Genomic DNA, 17428 nt, shown 5'->3' with positions numbered 1-17428 from the left:
CAAACAAAAGTCTTGTTGAGTAACTTTCCCTGCTGTCACTTTGTTAGTAAACACCTCTTACATGATATACAGTCTGTTTTACATTTTTACATCTTCATTGGTTTATTACTTCTTGATTCAATCCCGGTGCTCTAATTGCAACCTTTGTATTGAAACCTGGCCTTTATTAATGTTGTTTCGTGCTTTTCCAAATGCAGGAGAAGAAGCAGTTGGAGGATCGTCTGAGTGAGGTGACTGACCAGTTAACTGAAGAGGAGGAGAAAACCAAAAGTCTTAACAAACTCAAGAACAAGCAGGAGGCCGTCATCGCGGACCTTGAGGGTAACTTTCAAATGTCAATCTCGATGTTGCCTTCAGAGAAGAAATCATTCACGTCGCTAAATTCTCATGAGGTGTTGCTTTTGTGTCCTCAGAGCGGCTGAAGCGTGAGGAGCAGAGTCGTATGGAGCAGGAGAAGTGGAGGAGGCGGATGGAGACGGAGTCGGTGGAAGCCCAGGAGCAGCTGTCGGACCTGGGGCTGGCGTCTGCAGAGCTTAAGGGCAGTCTGACTCAGAGGGAGAAGGACATCGCCACTCTGCAGGGCCGGTGAGAGACGTACACCTCACAGTGAAACTATTTTAGAAGCCAACACCCAATAACATGTCCTTGGTACTGCCAAACAAGCAAGCCTGTTATTATAAATGATTAAGTAATTTATTAGATCAGTGGTTCCCAAAGTGTCGGGTCCGTGGCCCCCTAGTGGACCTCAGAGGCACTGCAGGGGGCAAAGCAGGTAGAGAGCAATGGAGTTTGATTGGAAATATATAAATGAATCAGTATTTATCCATACAGTCATCGCTATTTGTTATTTCATGTATCATTTTAACAACATCACAAATTCTTAATCAATAAGGTGGGCTTTACTCTCTGGACTTACAGTACAAATACAATTAATACATATAAGTGATGTTTGTTTATTTATTATGTTTCTCATGGTTTTAATAATCTGACACATTTTACTATATCTTTATTTTTTATCCTATTTAATTTAATATTATTGCTAGTTTATGTTTCCACCAAAAAACGTGACTCTGATTCTGATTCTTGTGACAATTGTAGCTTTCCAACTCCTTATTCTTATAATTATTGTGACACTATTTTCCTTTGTGACTGTGAACTTCCTCTGAACTGTCCCTGCGTGTGTCTGTTCCAGTCTGGAGGAGGAGGGTTCGCGCCGCGCAGAGGCGCAGAGGTCTCTGAGGGAGGCCATGTCCCAGGTGTCAGAGCTGAAGGAGGAGGTGGAGAATGAACGAGGGATGAGAGAACGAGCGGAGAAACAGAGACGGGACCTGGGAGAGGAGCTGGAGGCTCTGAGGACCGAGCTGGAGGACACGCTGGACACCACAGCGGCACAGCAGGAGCTCAGGTGGGCGCTTGAGCTGCAGATGACTGATACACTGTACTTATCGTGTTAGCGGAGGTGGATAGAGTACCCAAAATAATTACTCAAGTAGGAGTTACATTGGAATCATTTAACTTAAAGGTGCATTATGCAACTTTGTATGTGGAAAAAAAAAGTTGATATTTATTTGTGCATTTATGAGTGGTCAGCATGGCGTCTTTACTTCCCATCACAGTGGTCTGTAGGACACTCTGGGATCAGTTGTTTGGAAGGTTTTCACTGTTCATCAGAAAACCTACAAAACAATTGATCCTGGAGCGGCCTAGAGACCACTGTGATGGGAAGTAAAGGCGTCATGCTGACCACTCAAACAGCCGTCATACATGCAGAAACATCAACTTATTTTTTGCATGAAAAGTTGCATAATGCACCTTTAAGTTCTAGTAAAAAAGTATTGACCTAAATAAATACTCAAGTATATGTAAAAAAGCAGAAAATGTTAGTTCTGAGGAACCATTTAAGCGTAAAAGTGAAACTTGTGTTTCAGTTGTGACATACATTTTGAGAAACAAAACTTGTAATGATAAAAAAAAAATGTATCAAAAGTAAGTATTTTCTGAAGAAAAAGGGGCGCGAAACCATGGGCGTAGGTTTGCATTGGGACCATAGGGACATGTCCCCACCGATATTTCAGGATGGCCAAGTTGTCCCCACCAACTTCATGTGGAGATCTTCACATTGTGCGATATTTCACACAGACTTGACTCAGATGTGGCACTTTAGGCTTGAGGGAGAACGATCGGCATCACAAGACTTGTTGTTTCGCGTTGTTTGGTCAAATATTCGCTGAGATAATCATATTTTCGGGTTGCAATGGAGCTTCTGTCTGTTTATGGAGCCTTATTGCGTGAGCTGCATTTACGTGTCCGACGGAAACATGCGATGTTTCTCGTTTATTTATGTCGGATCTTTCACTCAACAACAATTAGAAAATGGTTGGTTTGCTCTTTCCATAACTTGTTTTATTAACAAGTTAAGTGGGAGAGGAGAGCGGCTTCTGTTCAATGTTCTCAGAGCACAGTTACTAAAACAAAACAACTAAAACATCAATAGTAACACCAAACCTACGCCCTTGCACAAAACATTAACTGCATATATTTTATGTCGACATGAAGCTTTTGTAATTCTAAAATGTACTCACAGTGGAACAAGTAACTTTTTTTTTTATTCATGAGTAAAGATACAGTATGTCATTACATTATTACTCAAGTAGAAGTAAAAAGTACTGAATGATATAGCTTACTCTATTATGAACAAGCACGACTTTCCTTTGATTTCCCTCATCAGTCTAAAATATGAACAACCGGCCAATCCTTCAGATAGATATTCCTGATCATAAACCTTGTTGATTCAGACTAATAACTCTCTTGTCATGGTCAGGTCACGGCGAGAGGCTGAATTAAGTGAACTCCAGCGCGGAGTTGAGGATGAAACCCGGCGTCACGAAGCGCAGCTGTCAGAGATAAGAGTTAAACACAGCGCCGCTATAGACAGTCTTCAGGAGCAACTGGACAACAGCAAAAGAGTACGACCATAGACATATATCTGAACACATATATCTGAACATTTAAATCTTACAACAATATGCTTTTGGAACAGTTACGGCAGTCCCTTGAAAAGGCCAAGTCAGTGTTGGAGGAGGAACGGCAGAGTTTGACCAATGAAATTAAAGGTCTACAAGCGAGTCGCATGGACAGTGAGAGGGGCCGAAAGCGAGCGGAGAACCAGCTTCAGGAGCTGACGGCGAGACTGACACAAACTGAGCGCGAGAGGGAGGACAGAGAGGAGCGCATTCACAAGCTACAGGTAATTTTACATCATGTAGTCCTGCGCATATTGAAATGGAAACTTGAGTTGAATTAATTGGCTCATATCCTTTATGTGTTTTTATAGAGTGAAATAGAGTCTATGTCCGGCAACCTGTCCACATCGGATACAAAGTCCCTTCGTCTCGCTAAAGAAGTCAGCAGCTTGGAAAACCAGCTACACGACATCCAGGTAAAGACAATGATAGACGGCTAATTTGATCATTTGTCCACTTTAATTATAAGGTTTGTTTATTCAGTTCTGGGATACTTAGGTTTTAAAATTCCATACATATACACATAAAAACCTAAAATATACATTAAAATCTACAAAACAAAACATTTATGTAGTCTACAGAATAAAAACAATAGCTGTGCTTCACAGCTAGAAGGTCTCAGGTTCGGTTCCCACCTGGACGAGGCCTTTTTGTGCGAGTTTGTATGTTCTCCCCGTGTCTGCGTAGGTTTCCTCCCGGTACTCCAGTTTCCCCTACCACTAAAACATGTACAATAGGCCAGAATGAATGAGAGTGTGTTTGAGAGTGCGCATGGGGGACGACCGAGGGAAATTAGCCCAAGGCTACATTCCGGTGTGGCGTGTTTACATGCATGAGACCCATGTGTGTTCATTAACATGCACTGTCCCGACTAAATAAACCAATAAATAAATAAATTAAATAATTCTGTACGTGAATAACTCCCTTTGGAAAAAAATGCCAGATAGAACCTTTTAATTTTAAGGAGACTAATTAATAATTTTAGACTGGACTCTGAAACACGCTTTGGGAAAAGAGGAAAACAAAACAAAACTTCGAAGGTGCAGTAAACCTGCACAGGAACACAAGAACATCACGATGCGCTGTGAATTAGTTTAAACTGTTTATGCACAGCTCAGAGTTGTTTAATCCGCTTATACTATGATCATGGTATAAATAAGTATAATAAATATAATGTGCTAATGGTGTGTTTTCTCTGTGACAGGAACTGCTTCAGGAAGAGACGCGTCAGAAGTTGTCCCTGGGTTCGAGGGTGCGAGCACTGGAGGACGAGAGGAACGGCCTGATGGAGAGAGTGGAGGAGGAGGAGGAGAGAGCCAAAGAACTGAACCGGCAAATACAGACGCACACGCAACAGGTACAGCCCTTTTTTTACCTCCCTGATATCCGCAATCGCAGTCAAAACATTCAGTCAGGCTCGTGATGTTTCTTAATCGCTTCAACACACCCGCAGCTTGCAGAGCTACGCAAACAGTCTGAGGAGGTGAACACAGCGGTGGAGTCGGGGGAGGAGACCCGCAGGAAGCTTCAGCGTGAACTGGACGGCGCCCTCCAGAGGGAACGACAGAAAGAGGAGGAGAAGGAACGAGTGGAGCGGCAAAGAGAGAGGCTGCGGGAGGAGATCGAGGACATGACGCTGGCTTTACAGAGAGAGAGGCAGAACTGCACGGCGCTGGAAAAGAGGCAGAAGAAGTTTGACCAGGTGATTATTAGAGGCTGTGATATGGAGACAAAAGGCTGTAAAATGTATCTAACCGACTACCCTTCAGTCAATAGATGCTTATGTTTTTAATAAGTGTATGATAGATTTGAAGATCTTTCTCTTTCTCCCTTTGTGCATCAGTGTCTGGCCGAGGAGAAATCTGTGAGTGCTCGTCTGGCAGAGGAAAGAGACCGGGCAGAAGCCGATAACCGAGAGAAGGAGACAAAATATCTGTCACTTACTAGAGCTCTGCAGGTAACAGCCTTGTATCCAATATTTCATTTAGGTGTTGTTGTTCAAAAAGATAATATACTCGGGTTGTTTTTTTTGTGCTGTGCAGGAGACTGAGGACCAGAAAGAAGAGCTGGAGCGGATCAACAAGCAGCTGCGTCAGGAAATGGAGCAGCTCGTGAACCAACAGGACGACGTCGGAAAAAACGTGCGTCTGTGTTTCATCCACAGAAGAAGATTGTTCAACTTTACTTTGAGAATATATCTTTTGTTTTGACTAATTTAACCTCTTAACCCCCACCTGAACCGAACGCATTTTCTCCAGTTTGTCTTTAGAGAAATTTCAAAGCTTCTTGATAAAAGGTGCAACAAAAATGAGACGAAAACGAGTACAAAAATGCAGTAAAAGTATAGCTGGAAAGACCAGAGCCTGAACAGTTAACTTGAATTGTCGCCCGAGCCCTAAACAAACCCGGCGAAAATAATTATTTATTTAATGGCCGGTCAGAGCCTCTGTATTCATTTCAGCAGCAGAAGCACCAAGAGAGCACTGGCTGTCGGTTTCTCTCCTGCCGTCTCTCTTCTCCTCCTCCTCGTTGTTCATAAACATTTGCATTTGCAAAAGCTGCTTTTTACAACAGGAACCAAATTGCTTATTAAGCCACTGTAATTTAAACGCTGTCCTGAGATAAAGAGTGAACACTGATGTTCTCTGTGTAGCGCTGGTGTCAAAGGTGCCTGGCCATGCTACGTGACAACAATCAGCACGTGCAATAGTCTAAGCCTATAGTTCAGATTTTTATTTGAGATTATTATGACAAAAAAAATATATTAATTAATTAAAAACAAAAATTCTTGAAGCCCGACCCGACCAAACCCGACTGTCATGCGTGACACCTCGGCCCAAGCCAAACCCGCCGTGTCCAGTCGGGTTTGGGCAGCTCTAAACAAAAGAGCATCAAAAACGTGACAAAAACGCAACAAAAAAGCCACAAAAGAGCAACAGAAAAGTGACGAAAAAGTGACCGAAATGTGTGATGAAAACGCTACAAAAAAGTGACAAAAAGAGAAGCAAAATGGGATGAAAACGCATTAAAAAATCAATTAAAAGAGCGGGGGGGGAAAAAGTGACGACAATGTGGCAACAACGCCAGGAAAATGATCCTTTTAGACGAGTTTTGTATATCTGTGTAAAGCTGAACTGGAGAAAATGCACTTGGTTAAGAGGTTAAATTACTTGATTTTTTCCCGCTCCAGGCTCAATTATCTGTAAATGAAGTACAAAAATTACTACTAGACTAGTAAATTCTGAATTCATTGAACTGATGGGGGTATTAAAATGTTAGTCACTGTATTTTTGGTCTGCTGTGTTGTCTCAGGTTCATGAACTGGAGCGAAGTCGCAGGGCTTTAGACACAGAAGCCCAGAGTCTACGAGTCCAGACGCAGGAGCTGGAGGAGGAACTGACGGAGGCGGAGAACTCCCGGCTCAGACTGGAGGTCACTCTACAAGCGCTGAAGGCTCAGTTCGAACGAGAGCTTAGCACCAGCGAAGAGAAGGGCGAGGAGAAGAGGAGGGCGCTCAGCAAACAGGTGAGAACTACTATCATTCATCGTAGCTCAAAACTACAGGTCATGGGTGAGACAGGATAAAGATGAAAACTAGAACCGACCAAAGACCAAAGCCGTGTCTGTGGTTTTAGAATAGTACTGATCGCAGAGTGAGCCTTTCTCTCGCTGCAACTACTTTCTCTGTCAGGGGAATTGACAAAACTCTAAATAATTAACACCACTGGCAACCACCTGTAGTTTCAGACAAATACTGGAGGCTGAAACTCACTCTGACAAAATCATCACAGTAAATGCTGGCTCAAGATTTTACATCCCCCACGTCTTCCAATGTGACATTTAAAAGTCTTATTAGATGAGGTTTAGTTGCTTTTGTAGACACTCAAATTCAAAGTGCATTACTCATTCACAGACTGATGGAAGAATGGTAACAATAACTGCAGGAACCTTTTGCAGCCCTTGGTGCTCTTTCAGTACCTTTTGTTCGCATTCCGAGCCGCTTCTCTCGGCGGTAGTACTTTCTAGTCAGGCCAGGTACTATTTGGTGATGTGGTTACGTAGCAAGAACACAGGTGTCACTGCATTGTGCAATTATTTTGAAATATTTGCCAAAAACGCACAATCCAGCTAACTTAAAGCCAATAGAACTCTGTAAATTCATTATGTAAACTCCCATTGTTTAAATAAACATTAAAAAGTCTCCTGATCTTTCATATGAAGAAAACTGCTCAGAGTCCTGCTCATTAATATTTCATAATGTAGCTACAAATAGGCCCATTAAGATCACATAACCCTTTATTTAAAAATTGTTATTTCGGTTTGAGATATTCCTTGTCTGCTCTCAAAAGTAAAACCTCTTAATAAACCATGGAGTTTTCAAAAGTGTTTTAGTTTTATCGTTTTCATGCCTCTGCTGTGATTGACAACCGTCTCCATGGAGACTCAAGGGAAAGGGGCGGAGTTAAATGGTCCGCTCAGAGCAGAGTGAGAGAAAGGCACAGGAGCAGACCGGAGGAAAGTGGGAAATTGTGTTTAAGTGGAAGAAAACCCCAGCGCGTCCTCTTAAAACACGCAGCCTTTGTGAAGCAGCAGATCATCAGAAAGTCACTGCTTCTCCGTTGGTGTCATTCCGCTACGGAGCATCTAAAACGCTGCTAAACTGGCTGCATGTTGGGGGGACATGGAGCGGCGGACTCGATATTACGATTTAGCAATTTGATTTATTGCCCAGCCCTATTGCACGCTAAATTTCTCTGCTCAATTATGAATTATTCGTGGTGAAAGTTTGATTTGGATGCCTTTGGACACATGCAAAAATGTCTGTTTTGCTAACAACACGGAGCAGTGCAAACATGAGCAGAGGGGACAGAGGGTTCGCATGGCTGAAGAGGGACTGCACGGCTTTAGAGACTGCCCCCATGAATTTTCAAGTGCAAAAATGCCTAAAGTTCTCTTCAAACCACTGATCAAACACACGTACATACGGCATATATGCGAGCTAGGCACACTGACAGTATAAACTGGTCAAGTCCGGGATCAAACCACAGTCACAACCACTGAGCCACTGCCTCACACTACTACTACTACTACCATTAGCGCTCCGGCTATGACTACGACTGCCACTACTTAACTTGGCTGACTGAGTTTGTGGCGTGCAGGTGCGGGAGCTGGAGATTCAGTTGGAGGAGGAGAGGAGTCAGCGCTCTCAGGCTGTCACTTCCAAAAAACAACTGGAGGCCGAGCTGCAAGACTTAGAGTCGCAGGTGGAAGCTGCCAACAGAGGCAAAGAGGAGTCGACGAAACAGCTGCGACGAGTGCAGGTACGAAAACATCTCATTTGTTTATTATTCAGAACCGTGAACATGAATTGAATGAATAGCACGAAAGACTGAATACAGGATATATGAGGGAAAAATACAAAACAGATTAACAAGCATCTATTAACTTAACCCGTCACACTAGTTTATATTTCTTTAACCTTGACCACAGGGACAGATGAAAGAGGTTTTCCGGGAGCTGGAGGAGATCAAAATCACAAGAGAAGAAGTGTCGTCTCAGTCCAAAGACAGCGATAAGAAGATCCAGGCCCTGGAGGCTGAAGTCCTGCAGCTCACAGAGGTTTGGGAATGCTGTATTTAAAGCTGTAGTTGTGTATTACTGCAGTGTATGAGCAGTGGAAGAATGTGACAATTGTTTCTTCAACAGGAACTGGCTGTTTCAGAGAGACAGAAACGACAGGCTCAGCAGGAGAGAGACGAGATGTCGGACGAAATGGTCAACAACAGCACTGGAAAGTAAGTCATGTTTTAATCATGCATGTTACAATGTAGTTCTCTCACCAAAAACATACCTGGAACTGTGTTCTGACCCACTCGCCCATTTTTTATTAATCTTTGAATCTTCTCTAGTGCACTTGCCAAAGCTTCCGCATGAGCTGTGCAGGATTTTTTTTCCTCTGTATTGAAACAGCTGTGCAGCAAAGGAGGAGGGGGGTCAGAAGGGCTTAGGTCACATGAAAACCAGGAAGTGACACCACTACACATTTTGTTTCAGATGTTTTAGATCAGTATTGCATTTTTAACCAACAAAATGTTAGATAGTGATGAAGTTGTGATTACCAAATGCCTGCAAAAAGCAAAAAACCCCCTCTTTAACCTCTTAAAGGAACAGGCCACCGTTTTTCCATGCAGATATATGTTCTTACCTGAGCTTAGATGAGTTGATACGTACCTATCTGGTCTTAGTGCATGCCCGTGGAAGAGCGTGGTAGCTTCTAGCTTCGCCACGTTTGGAGCTATAGGAACATACTGGGAGAGGCCAAATGCTAAGAACATCTTTGGTCTTTTTGCGTGACTGAGGGCACACAGTTCTTTCATGCAGATATATGTTCTTACCTGAGCTTAGACGAGTTGATGCGTACCTGTCTGGTCTTTGTGCGTCTTGATGCGTACCAGACAGGTACGCATCAACTCGTCTAAGCTCAGGTAAGAATATATTTCAGTATGTATTCAGTATCTCTGCTCTTCTCCCCCGTTCAACCTGTGTCTACTCAAATAAAGTTACAGTTGCGTTTTGTTATAAAGTTGAAAAACAACAACCCTGTGTGCGTGTCCAGAACGGCGCTGGGTGAGGAGAAGCGTCGCCTGGAGGCCCGCGTGAGTCAGCTGGAGGAGGAGCTGGAGGAGGAGCAGACCAACATGGAGCTGGTGTCCGAGCGCCAGAGGAAGATGACTCTTCAGGTGGAGACGATGACGGTGCAGCTGCAGGGAGAGCGCACCCTGGCCCAGAAGGCTGAGGCGGCCCGGGAACATCTGGAGCGGCAGAATAAGGAGCTCAAGGCTCGGCTCACAGAGATGGAGGGCGCCGTGAGGGGCAAACACCGGCTCAACGTCGCCGCTCTAGAGGCCAAGGTCGAAACACTGGAGGAGCAGCTTGAGCAGGAGCAACAGTAAGAGACCCACATGCACACAGAGAATCTATATCTGAAAAGGCATGAATATGTATTAATACAGTGTTTTTTTTTTCTCCAGGGAACGTACCATGGCCAATAAACTAGTGAGGAAGACTGAGAAGAAACTTAAGGAAGTGATGATGCAGGCAGAAGATGAGAGGAGACACGCCGACCAGTACAGGGAACAGGTATTACCAAAAAATTACAATAATAGTCACATACTGTATAATGCATAAGTGCTTTTCTCGTCAATTCAATTCAACTTTATTACGAACTCGAGGTCCAAAGAGACAGAGGGTCACTTAAATAAGACAGCTATACGTGTGCCTCCCAATGGCTGCTGGTTGCACCGCTTTATGACCGCGACGCTAGGGGCCAACATTGTCCGCCATTGCTGCAGTACCTCCATATATGGATGGCAAAACAAGCTAGTTTTCCATTAGATAGCATTGCACTTTAGACACGTTTTCAACTGTAAAGCCTGGTGCCTAATTTTTTAACTAACTAACTTTCTACAGATAGATATTGCTCCTGTGATAACGCAGCATGCATCACAGGAGCGTCAGTTAGCGCCTCCGCTTCACAGCTAGAAGGTCCTGGGTTCAATTCCCACCAGGACGGGGCATTTCTGTGTGGAGTTTGCATGTTCTCCCCATGTCTGCGTAGGTTTCCTCGGGGTACTCTGGTTTCCCCTACCACTAAAAAGATGTGAAATAGGTGAATCCTCCAGCCAGGTGATTCTGACCACCAGCCTGGCGATGGATCATGGAGATGGGTCCCCGGGTGCGGCACTGCCGTTGACCAATGCTCCTTACGGGTTGCCCCAGCGGCATCAAAGGATGGGTTAAATGCAGATGACAAAGCAAAATAAAACAAAAAACAAACACCGCGTTAGTTACAATTAAAGGGACCAGGCTGGTAAGACATTTTGAAATCTTGTATACTAATGAGGGCTGGACTTTGATAGACAGGCCGTTAGCATTAGAGCTAATGGCGAGGGCGCGGCTACGACCAAACTACATGTCACGCGAGGGTCGAGTCTACTGTGAAAATCCTGCCCTTATGCCCTTTTTAGGATCATGCTTCATCAGAGCAGGGTAGGAGGAGTCTGTAAATCCAACATAATTTCCCTCTCAAACTTGGTCATTATGGCAAACAGGGAGGAGTGAGGAGAAGCTGTCTATTAATTCTACAGTATATGGTGCTTCCACATCCTACAGGTGACATCAACACCAACTACTTTTATTCAAACGGCATATAAAACTGTACATAAGCGTCCGCAGTGTGGAAATCTAAACTAATCCTAATTCCAGTGTGTGTTTTTTTATTTAAACCCCAAAATATTAATAAAGAAGAAGATTAATAAAGAAAAAGTAGTGACTCCACTATTGCTCCACTATCACACATCTCTATTCTGTGTGTCTTTCCTCTTGTCCCGTAGCTGGATAAGTCAATGGTGCGCCTGAAGCAGCTGAAGCGGCAGCTGGAGGAAGTGGAGGAGGAGAACTCTCGCTCTAACGCCCAGAGACGAAAACTGCAGCGTGAACTGGAGGAGATGAACGACAGCAGCCAAAGCATGACGAGGGAGATCACGTCCCTCCGCACGCATCTCAGGTCAGAGTCATGTCCTGTCCCCTCCACGATCAAACAAGTTTGTTTGTGTGTTTCCAAGTTTGTTTGTGTGTTTTCATAATCATTGTCATTCATTATTTTAACTCATCCCCATTAACTTTTGGTTTGCTTTGCTCTTTTGTTGCATCATTTGTCCATCTCATACTGACACTGTCCTTCTGTCTGCATGACCCCACTCAGCGTCCCTGAATGGTAAGCAGAGAGGACACAGTTTGTTTGTTTTTTACATGTTTTAATAACTGCATGTCTCCCAAAGTACACCAGTGTCATGTTCTACTCACTTTTATGTGAGCTTGACTATCTACAATGTGTATTAAGACATATCTGAAAAGATGTGGGAAAGTACTTTTTGCAATTGAATCTTCTAGAATTTGTGAGCTGGGCACCATTAGACAATATCTCTGGTGTTCGAGACTTTGTCATTTCATAATTATGATTTATTCACAGTTCCTAACTTTGAAACGGAAACACTAGGAAAAAAAATATTGATGAGCTAATAGGACCTAATTGTTTTAAGTTAGCCTATTTGCAAATAATAATGTTAAGTATATTAAGGAAACAATGTCTCTTTCAATTAACATTTAACAATTTATTTAAAAAGCAATGATGATCAAATTAGAGATCGAAATTTAGTCAACGTTTTTTGAGTACGGTAAGTGATCCTTCCTTTGGCTCTTTCCAGACTGAAAGAGCCAAAGAAACAGCTCTGAGCTTTGTTCATGTGGGAGAAGCTCCATGAACCTTCATTAAAGGGACACTGCGTAACATTTTGGACTATACTGTTGCCATTAGTGCAAAACATGCTCCTATTGACCAGCTCGACACAGAAAAATACTATTACTGCAGGGAATAATCAAAGAATGGATTTGGATGAGGAGCTAACCTATTTTAATCTCAAATTCTACTGACTTTAGTCACATCTCCATGGAGACGAGCTGGAGACGTACCCACTCCCGATAAAGTTACAGTCATGTTTTACGAGAGCTGAGCAAAAACACATGTTTGTTTGTACATTTATGAGGTAATTTTTCAATGATGAATGATCGATCATAAAATAAATGCTAGTATTTCAATTTTATTTATAAGTAAAATTCTACATGGTGTGCCTTTAAATATGATTAAAATAAATATTATAAATGCAAAGTCGGCTAAATTTGTCTTAAATTTAGTCGACTGAATTTACATGCAATTTTAGTCGACTAAAACTAGACTAAAATTGAAGAGAATTATTTAACTAAATCTCAATTAAAATTAAATTACATTGTCGTCAAAAGACTAAGAGTAAAACTAAATAAAAATATGTCGTCAAAATGAACACTGCCAGTTACCACTTACCTGAAACGCAGCATTAATGTTTGGTGAAATGCCCTAAAACACGGACTGATGTGTCTCCTTGGTTACAGGCGTGCGCCGTTACCCCTGGCGATGCGCGGACGCAGAGCTTTTGTGGATTCATTGGAGAACTCTGACTCTGAGGAGCCACCTGCGTCTCCCTCGTCTGGACTCCCCGGGACCCCGACCCCGTCCTCCGAAAACAGCCTAGACCCGCCTCCTCCCTACAGCATCAACAACTCAGAGTGACACCCACGGGCACTGCAAAAAATATCCATATCGTCGGGAGATGAAATGGCTTGGACTCAGAGTCGTAATCTTAAACCAAGTTGATTGAACTAGTGCAGACTGAGTTGCTTTTCAGACCTGGATTATTGGTTTCAATCTTTTTCTTCTTTTTTCCGAGATGTCTATGGACTCTTTCAGTTGTCCAGGCGTGCTCCATATCACTCATATCAGAGGAACTTTAGACAACCACACTTGGATGAGAGGCACAATGAAAACAGGCTAAATATTATCCAAAGAGGAAAGAAAATAGCAAATTATAAGTACTTATTTCAATGTAAATGATCTTGAAATCAGTCAGAAACATCATAAAGCAAGTTGAAACCATACTGTGTAATAATTCACCCAGTAAACAAGGTCAAATAATAATACTTTAATACAGGGGTTGTTCTTGGTGAAAAAACACCTTTAAGAAATAGGTAAAGTGCCGTTAAATCGTCTTGAATGTGTGGCTTTTAATAATCTTGGTCCTATTAGTAAATAAACCTTTCCTAGTCAAGTTTACTCAAAATGATTAACACTCTGTATCCAAGTCATTTGCACTGATCATTTTTTGCAGTGGGCCGACCGCAGGCACGAGCAAACGCATGACCTGGCCTCTCAGCCTCCACTACTCAGGGGTCAATGAGCTACATGCAGTACGATACGCACACCAGACGCTGCAATACTGATAACCTCATCCAGCAACGCGCTTTAGGATTTTAGACAAAGGAGGAAACCGTGTAAAATTAGTTTTTCCAAAGCTATAATTCATTTCTATTTTGTAACTGACTGTGACAAAAGGCGAACTAACCACATTTCTACAGTGTACTGCTTATGAGCATTTCTAAGAGCTCCATTACTCCTTTCAAATAAGCTGCTTCTAGCTATTTACGCTGTACAGTTTACAGAGCATTCAGAGGTATTTTACAATTAAGCCATGTTGGACCCTTTGTTAAAGAAGGTAATGATACTGTAATGATTTAGCAAAGGGCTGAGGATAGGAATGCTTCTAAAAGGACATAAGACAATCTTTTGTCATTATAGAATAACAGTGGATAGGATACGTAACTAATTAAGCACTAGAATAGATTCTGTATTTCATTGCTCTGTTTTCAATGAAACATTTACCGAAAAATCCTCAATTTGAAATCATATTTAGGCTAAGATCTTCCAAAGCTTCCCAACCTAAAACAAGCACCATAGGCTATTCCTCCAATGAAGTAGTGCTGACCATAAACCTAGCTCAAGATCTGAAGATGAGTCCCCGGCGCCGCTGCAGCCGGTCGTCCTCTGCTCCTGACAGATTACCCCAGAGCCATTGATGAATGGGTCAAATGTGGAGAACAGATTTCCCTACGGAGGCAATCAAGTGTCCCATACCTTACTTCCCTTAATGGATACGGTCACAAGCAAATGCATTAACAGTGTACAAAGCAAAACAAAAACGTCTTTCTCAAGGTGGTATTTCGGAATCGCAAACCAGTTTCCCCTCATAAACAATATATTGTTGTGACCATCTCCTTTGTGCTTTATAGCCACATGACATTTTTTGTATTTTTCCTAATACCTTAATGTAATTAATGATCCTAAAAAAGACGTTTGTTTACCCAAGCGGTGGGCGTATGGATGAGACAAAGGGACTTAGCGCTTTAGTAAATGTAGGCTAGTTTAGAGTAGCAAACTCCCTTAGTAAAAGGTCTGGTAAGGCGAACTCCCTGTGCTTTACTGGATGATTTCAAAGTAGTTAAAAAAACGAAGCATGATTTTCTTTTCTTTTTTTACATAATAGTAGCATTAGATAAAAAGATAAAGAAGGCAACAAGAAATGAATTTTGTATACAGAAACGCAGGATTTAAAAAAAAAGTGTGTTTTAGCGTTGTGAATTTAAAGTATTGCATCACACAGACAAACTGGTTTCCTTGCCTTCTTATAATATTTATTTTCTTAATTTTTGTGTGTTATTTCATGAAATTTTCAACATGAACATTGAGCGTTGTCTTCTGTGGACATGTTTTTACATCAGTAAGAATGTCATTTTTAAAAGTTCATTCCACCAATTTTATTGTTGCACTTTTTGTCAGACACTGTTTTACGTTTTATCCATTTTTCAACGCCACACATTTAGCCACTCCAAAGAATACAAAGCTAAACGTTTACTGTACTTTTATCTCACCTTCTCCGACCTAATTGTTTTGTGTTAATTGTTAATAATAACGTTAAAGCCACACTGTGTAACATTTCACTCAGTAATAGAATATAAGACAAGATTTCACCACAGTTCTGTCCCCATACAAATGAATGGGGAAGTATTTTATGTCTGTTTCATGGCATTTATATATCATTTCTGTGGTTTCTTTATATCATAAACATTCTAAAAGATTGTGTTTATTGGCCATTGGATGTGTTTCCGAACCACAAAAAAAAAGAAACTTAACTGAATATGAGTTAGCATTTAGCTCAGAGGTAGCTTTTATACGCTAATTTGTATCTAAAAAAATCTCAAACAGTCTGTACATTAATTAATTATTCCTAACCAGGCTTTGACCTCACCTCAATGTGGCTGATGGGTTGACAGCAGCTGAAAACATCTGGATCGTTCATAATTTGCGATGTTGGATGGCTAATGCTAACGGCTATAGGAAGAATGCATTGAACAGGCTAAGTGTTGCTAACTGATTTGCTAACTGTTCACATACGCTGGGCTCGAACGCTGCTTCCTCTATTTATTTCTATAGATACAGACGGCATCTCTGGATTCACCCATATATGGTCATGTTTGAAAACAATTTGGAGAAAAATGTAAACTTTCTCTAATTATTCAAAAACTACTTTAACAAATGCTGAATTATGAGCATAGTTTTCTACTAAATAAAGATACAAACCCATGGAGAGGAGCAAAGTGATTCAGCAGCCCATAAATACATAAATAACGGAGAATGCTAACATGATGCTACATGTTAGCATCGTGCTAATGCTAACGCTAGCTAGTGCTAGCTACGACTGCCGTTTTTTCACCTCTACTGAACAATCTGCTGTGAATAAATATCCATATGGACCTGATTTAGACTTTACTCCCTTTGTATGTGATAAATATGTTTATAATTCACCAGAAAATGGATAAAAAGAAGACACGATGCCGTCTGTATCTATCGCGGGGACGTCTCCAGCTCGTCTCCATGGAGATGTTGACTAAAGGCTGCCAAATATGAGATTTATATCAGTAAGGTCTTTAAGATAATGTTTTGTATTGGCAGCAGTAGAATCCAACATGTTACGCAGTGTGCCTTTAAGTAGATTAAGAAAACAATCAACATAAAATAATTTCTTTTTGAGTTTTATCCAATGATTGTTAAACACTGTAGGGGGAAATCCCAAAGAACACTGGTCAGAAATTGGTGAAATGTTCTTTTAATTCTAATATCGGAACTATTGAGCGATCAAATGTGTATTACGAATGTTTTTATGAATGTTTTGCTTTTTACCTGAGTTTACACTAAACTTCCTTGTGGGACGACAGCAGAGTAGACTTTAATCACATTTTCATGACTTTTTTTTTTTTTTTTTTGCATTCTCTCGTGCATTACTTACCTTGTATCTACCAATGCTGCTGCTGTGATGCAAAGCTAAAGCCACACAGACAAACTGCAATTTACAGGCAAACGTGAGGTCTATAAAACTGTATGTATATTTTATTTGATAAGCCAGGTTTATCTCAATGATTCACAGGAGCGCGGAAAGAAGTCGGGTCAAGAGTAGCTACTGACGACATATATTTAATGCCCTAATATGGGGTGTGATTTCTTTGTATGATTTTTTTTAAGTATGCAAATTTCGTTAAATTGTGTTTATTTTTTCTAAGATTTTCTGCACTTTACAAACTACAGTGGGAATTTCAACCTTATCTCAAACGGGCTGACCAAGCACTAACGCCAAATGCCAGAAACGCCTCTCAATAATCGTGAAAGGGCCGTATTATGCTAATATTTTGAGCTTGTTTTGACCATGTTATAATGTTGTTCCCTCATGAAAAGCATATCTTAAGTTGTGTTGATGCATCTTTGAGTAATCCTGATTAGGGCTGCACAATTAGAATGGTTTAGGCAATAACATATGTTCTTCTTGATCGTGTGTGAATGTGTGTAAGACTTGCTAACCTTGTAGTTTTGATCTCTACACACAGCCAGGTCCTGAAATGCATGGGGTTTAGCCATTTCTTAGTTC

General features: G+C 41.5%; 1 protein-coding gene across 2 annotated transcripts in view; it reads left to right on the top strand.

The window, feature by feature from the left end:
- The window catches only part of myh14 (myosin, heavy chain 14, non-muscle), a 41133-nt gene extending 27664 nt beyond the window's left edge, over positions 1–13469 (top strand). For both annotated transcript variants that reach the window (XM_079562282.1, XM_079562281.1), the window contains 18 exons: positions 198–321; positions 414–585; positions 1193–1405; positions 2822–2966; positions 3041–3247; positions 3335–3439; positions 4228–4380; positions 4477–4725; positions 4867–4980; positions 5066–5164; positions 6336–6548; positions 8183–8344; positions 8514–8642; positions 8730–8818; positions 9640–9972; positions 10055–10163; positions 11417–11589; positions 13011–13469. In XM_079562282.1, the coding sequence (XP_079418408.1) occupies positions 198–321; positions 414–585; positions 1193–1405; positions 2822–2966; positions 3041–3247; positions 3335–3439; positions 4228–4380; positions 4477–4725; positions 4867–4980; positions 5066–5164; positions 6336–6548; positions 8183–8344; positions 8514–8642; positions 8730–8818; positions 9640–9972; positions 10055–10163; positions 11417–11589; positions 13011–13188 (2967 nt within the window). In that variant the 3' untranslated portion in view covers positions 13189–13469. The remainder of the gene's footprint in view (positions 1–197; positions 322–413; positions 586–1192; positions 1406–2821; positions 2967–3040; positions 3248–3334; positions 3440–4227; positions 4381–4476; positions 4726–4866; positions 4981–5065; positions 5165–6335; positions 6549–8182; positions 8345–8513; positions 8643–8729; positions 8819–9639; positions 9973–10054; positions 10164–11416; positions 11590–13010) is intronic.
- The last annotated feature ends 3959 nt before the right edge of the window (positions 13470–17428 follow it).

Source organism: Gobius niger (assembly GCF_951799975.1).
Source record: "Gobius niger genome assembly, chromosome: 8".
NCBI classification, from domain to species: Eukaryota; Metazoa; Chordata; class Actinopteri; order Gobiiformes; family Gobiidae; genus Gobius; species Gobius niger.
The sequence above is the reverse complement of the archived record's forward strand: the minus strand, read 5'-3'. Positions and strand labels throughout refer to the sequence as shown.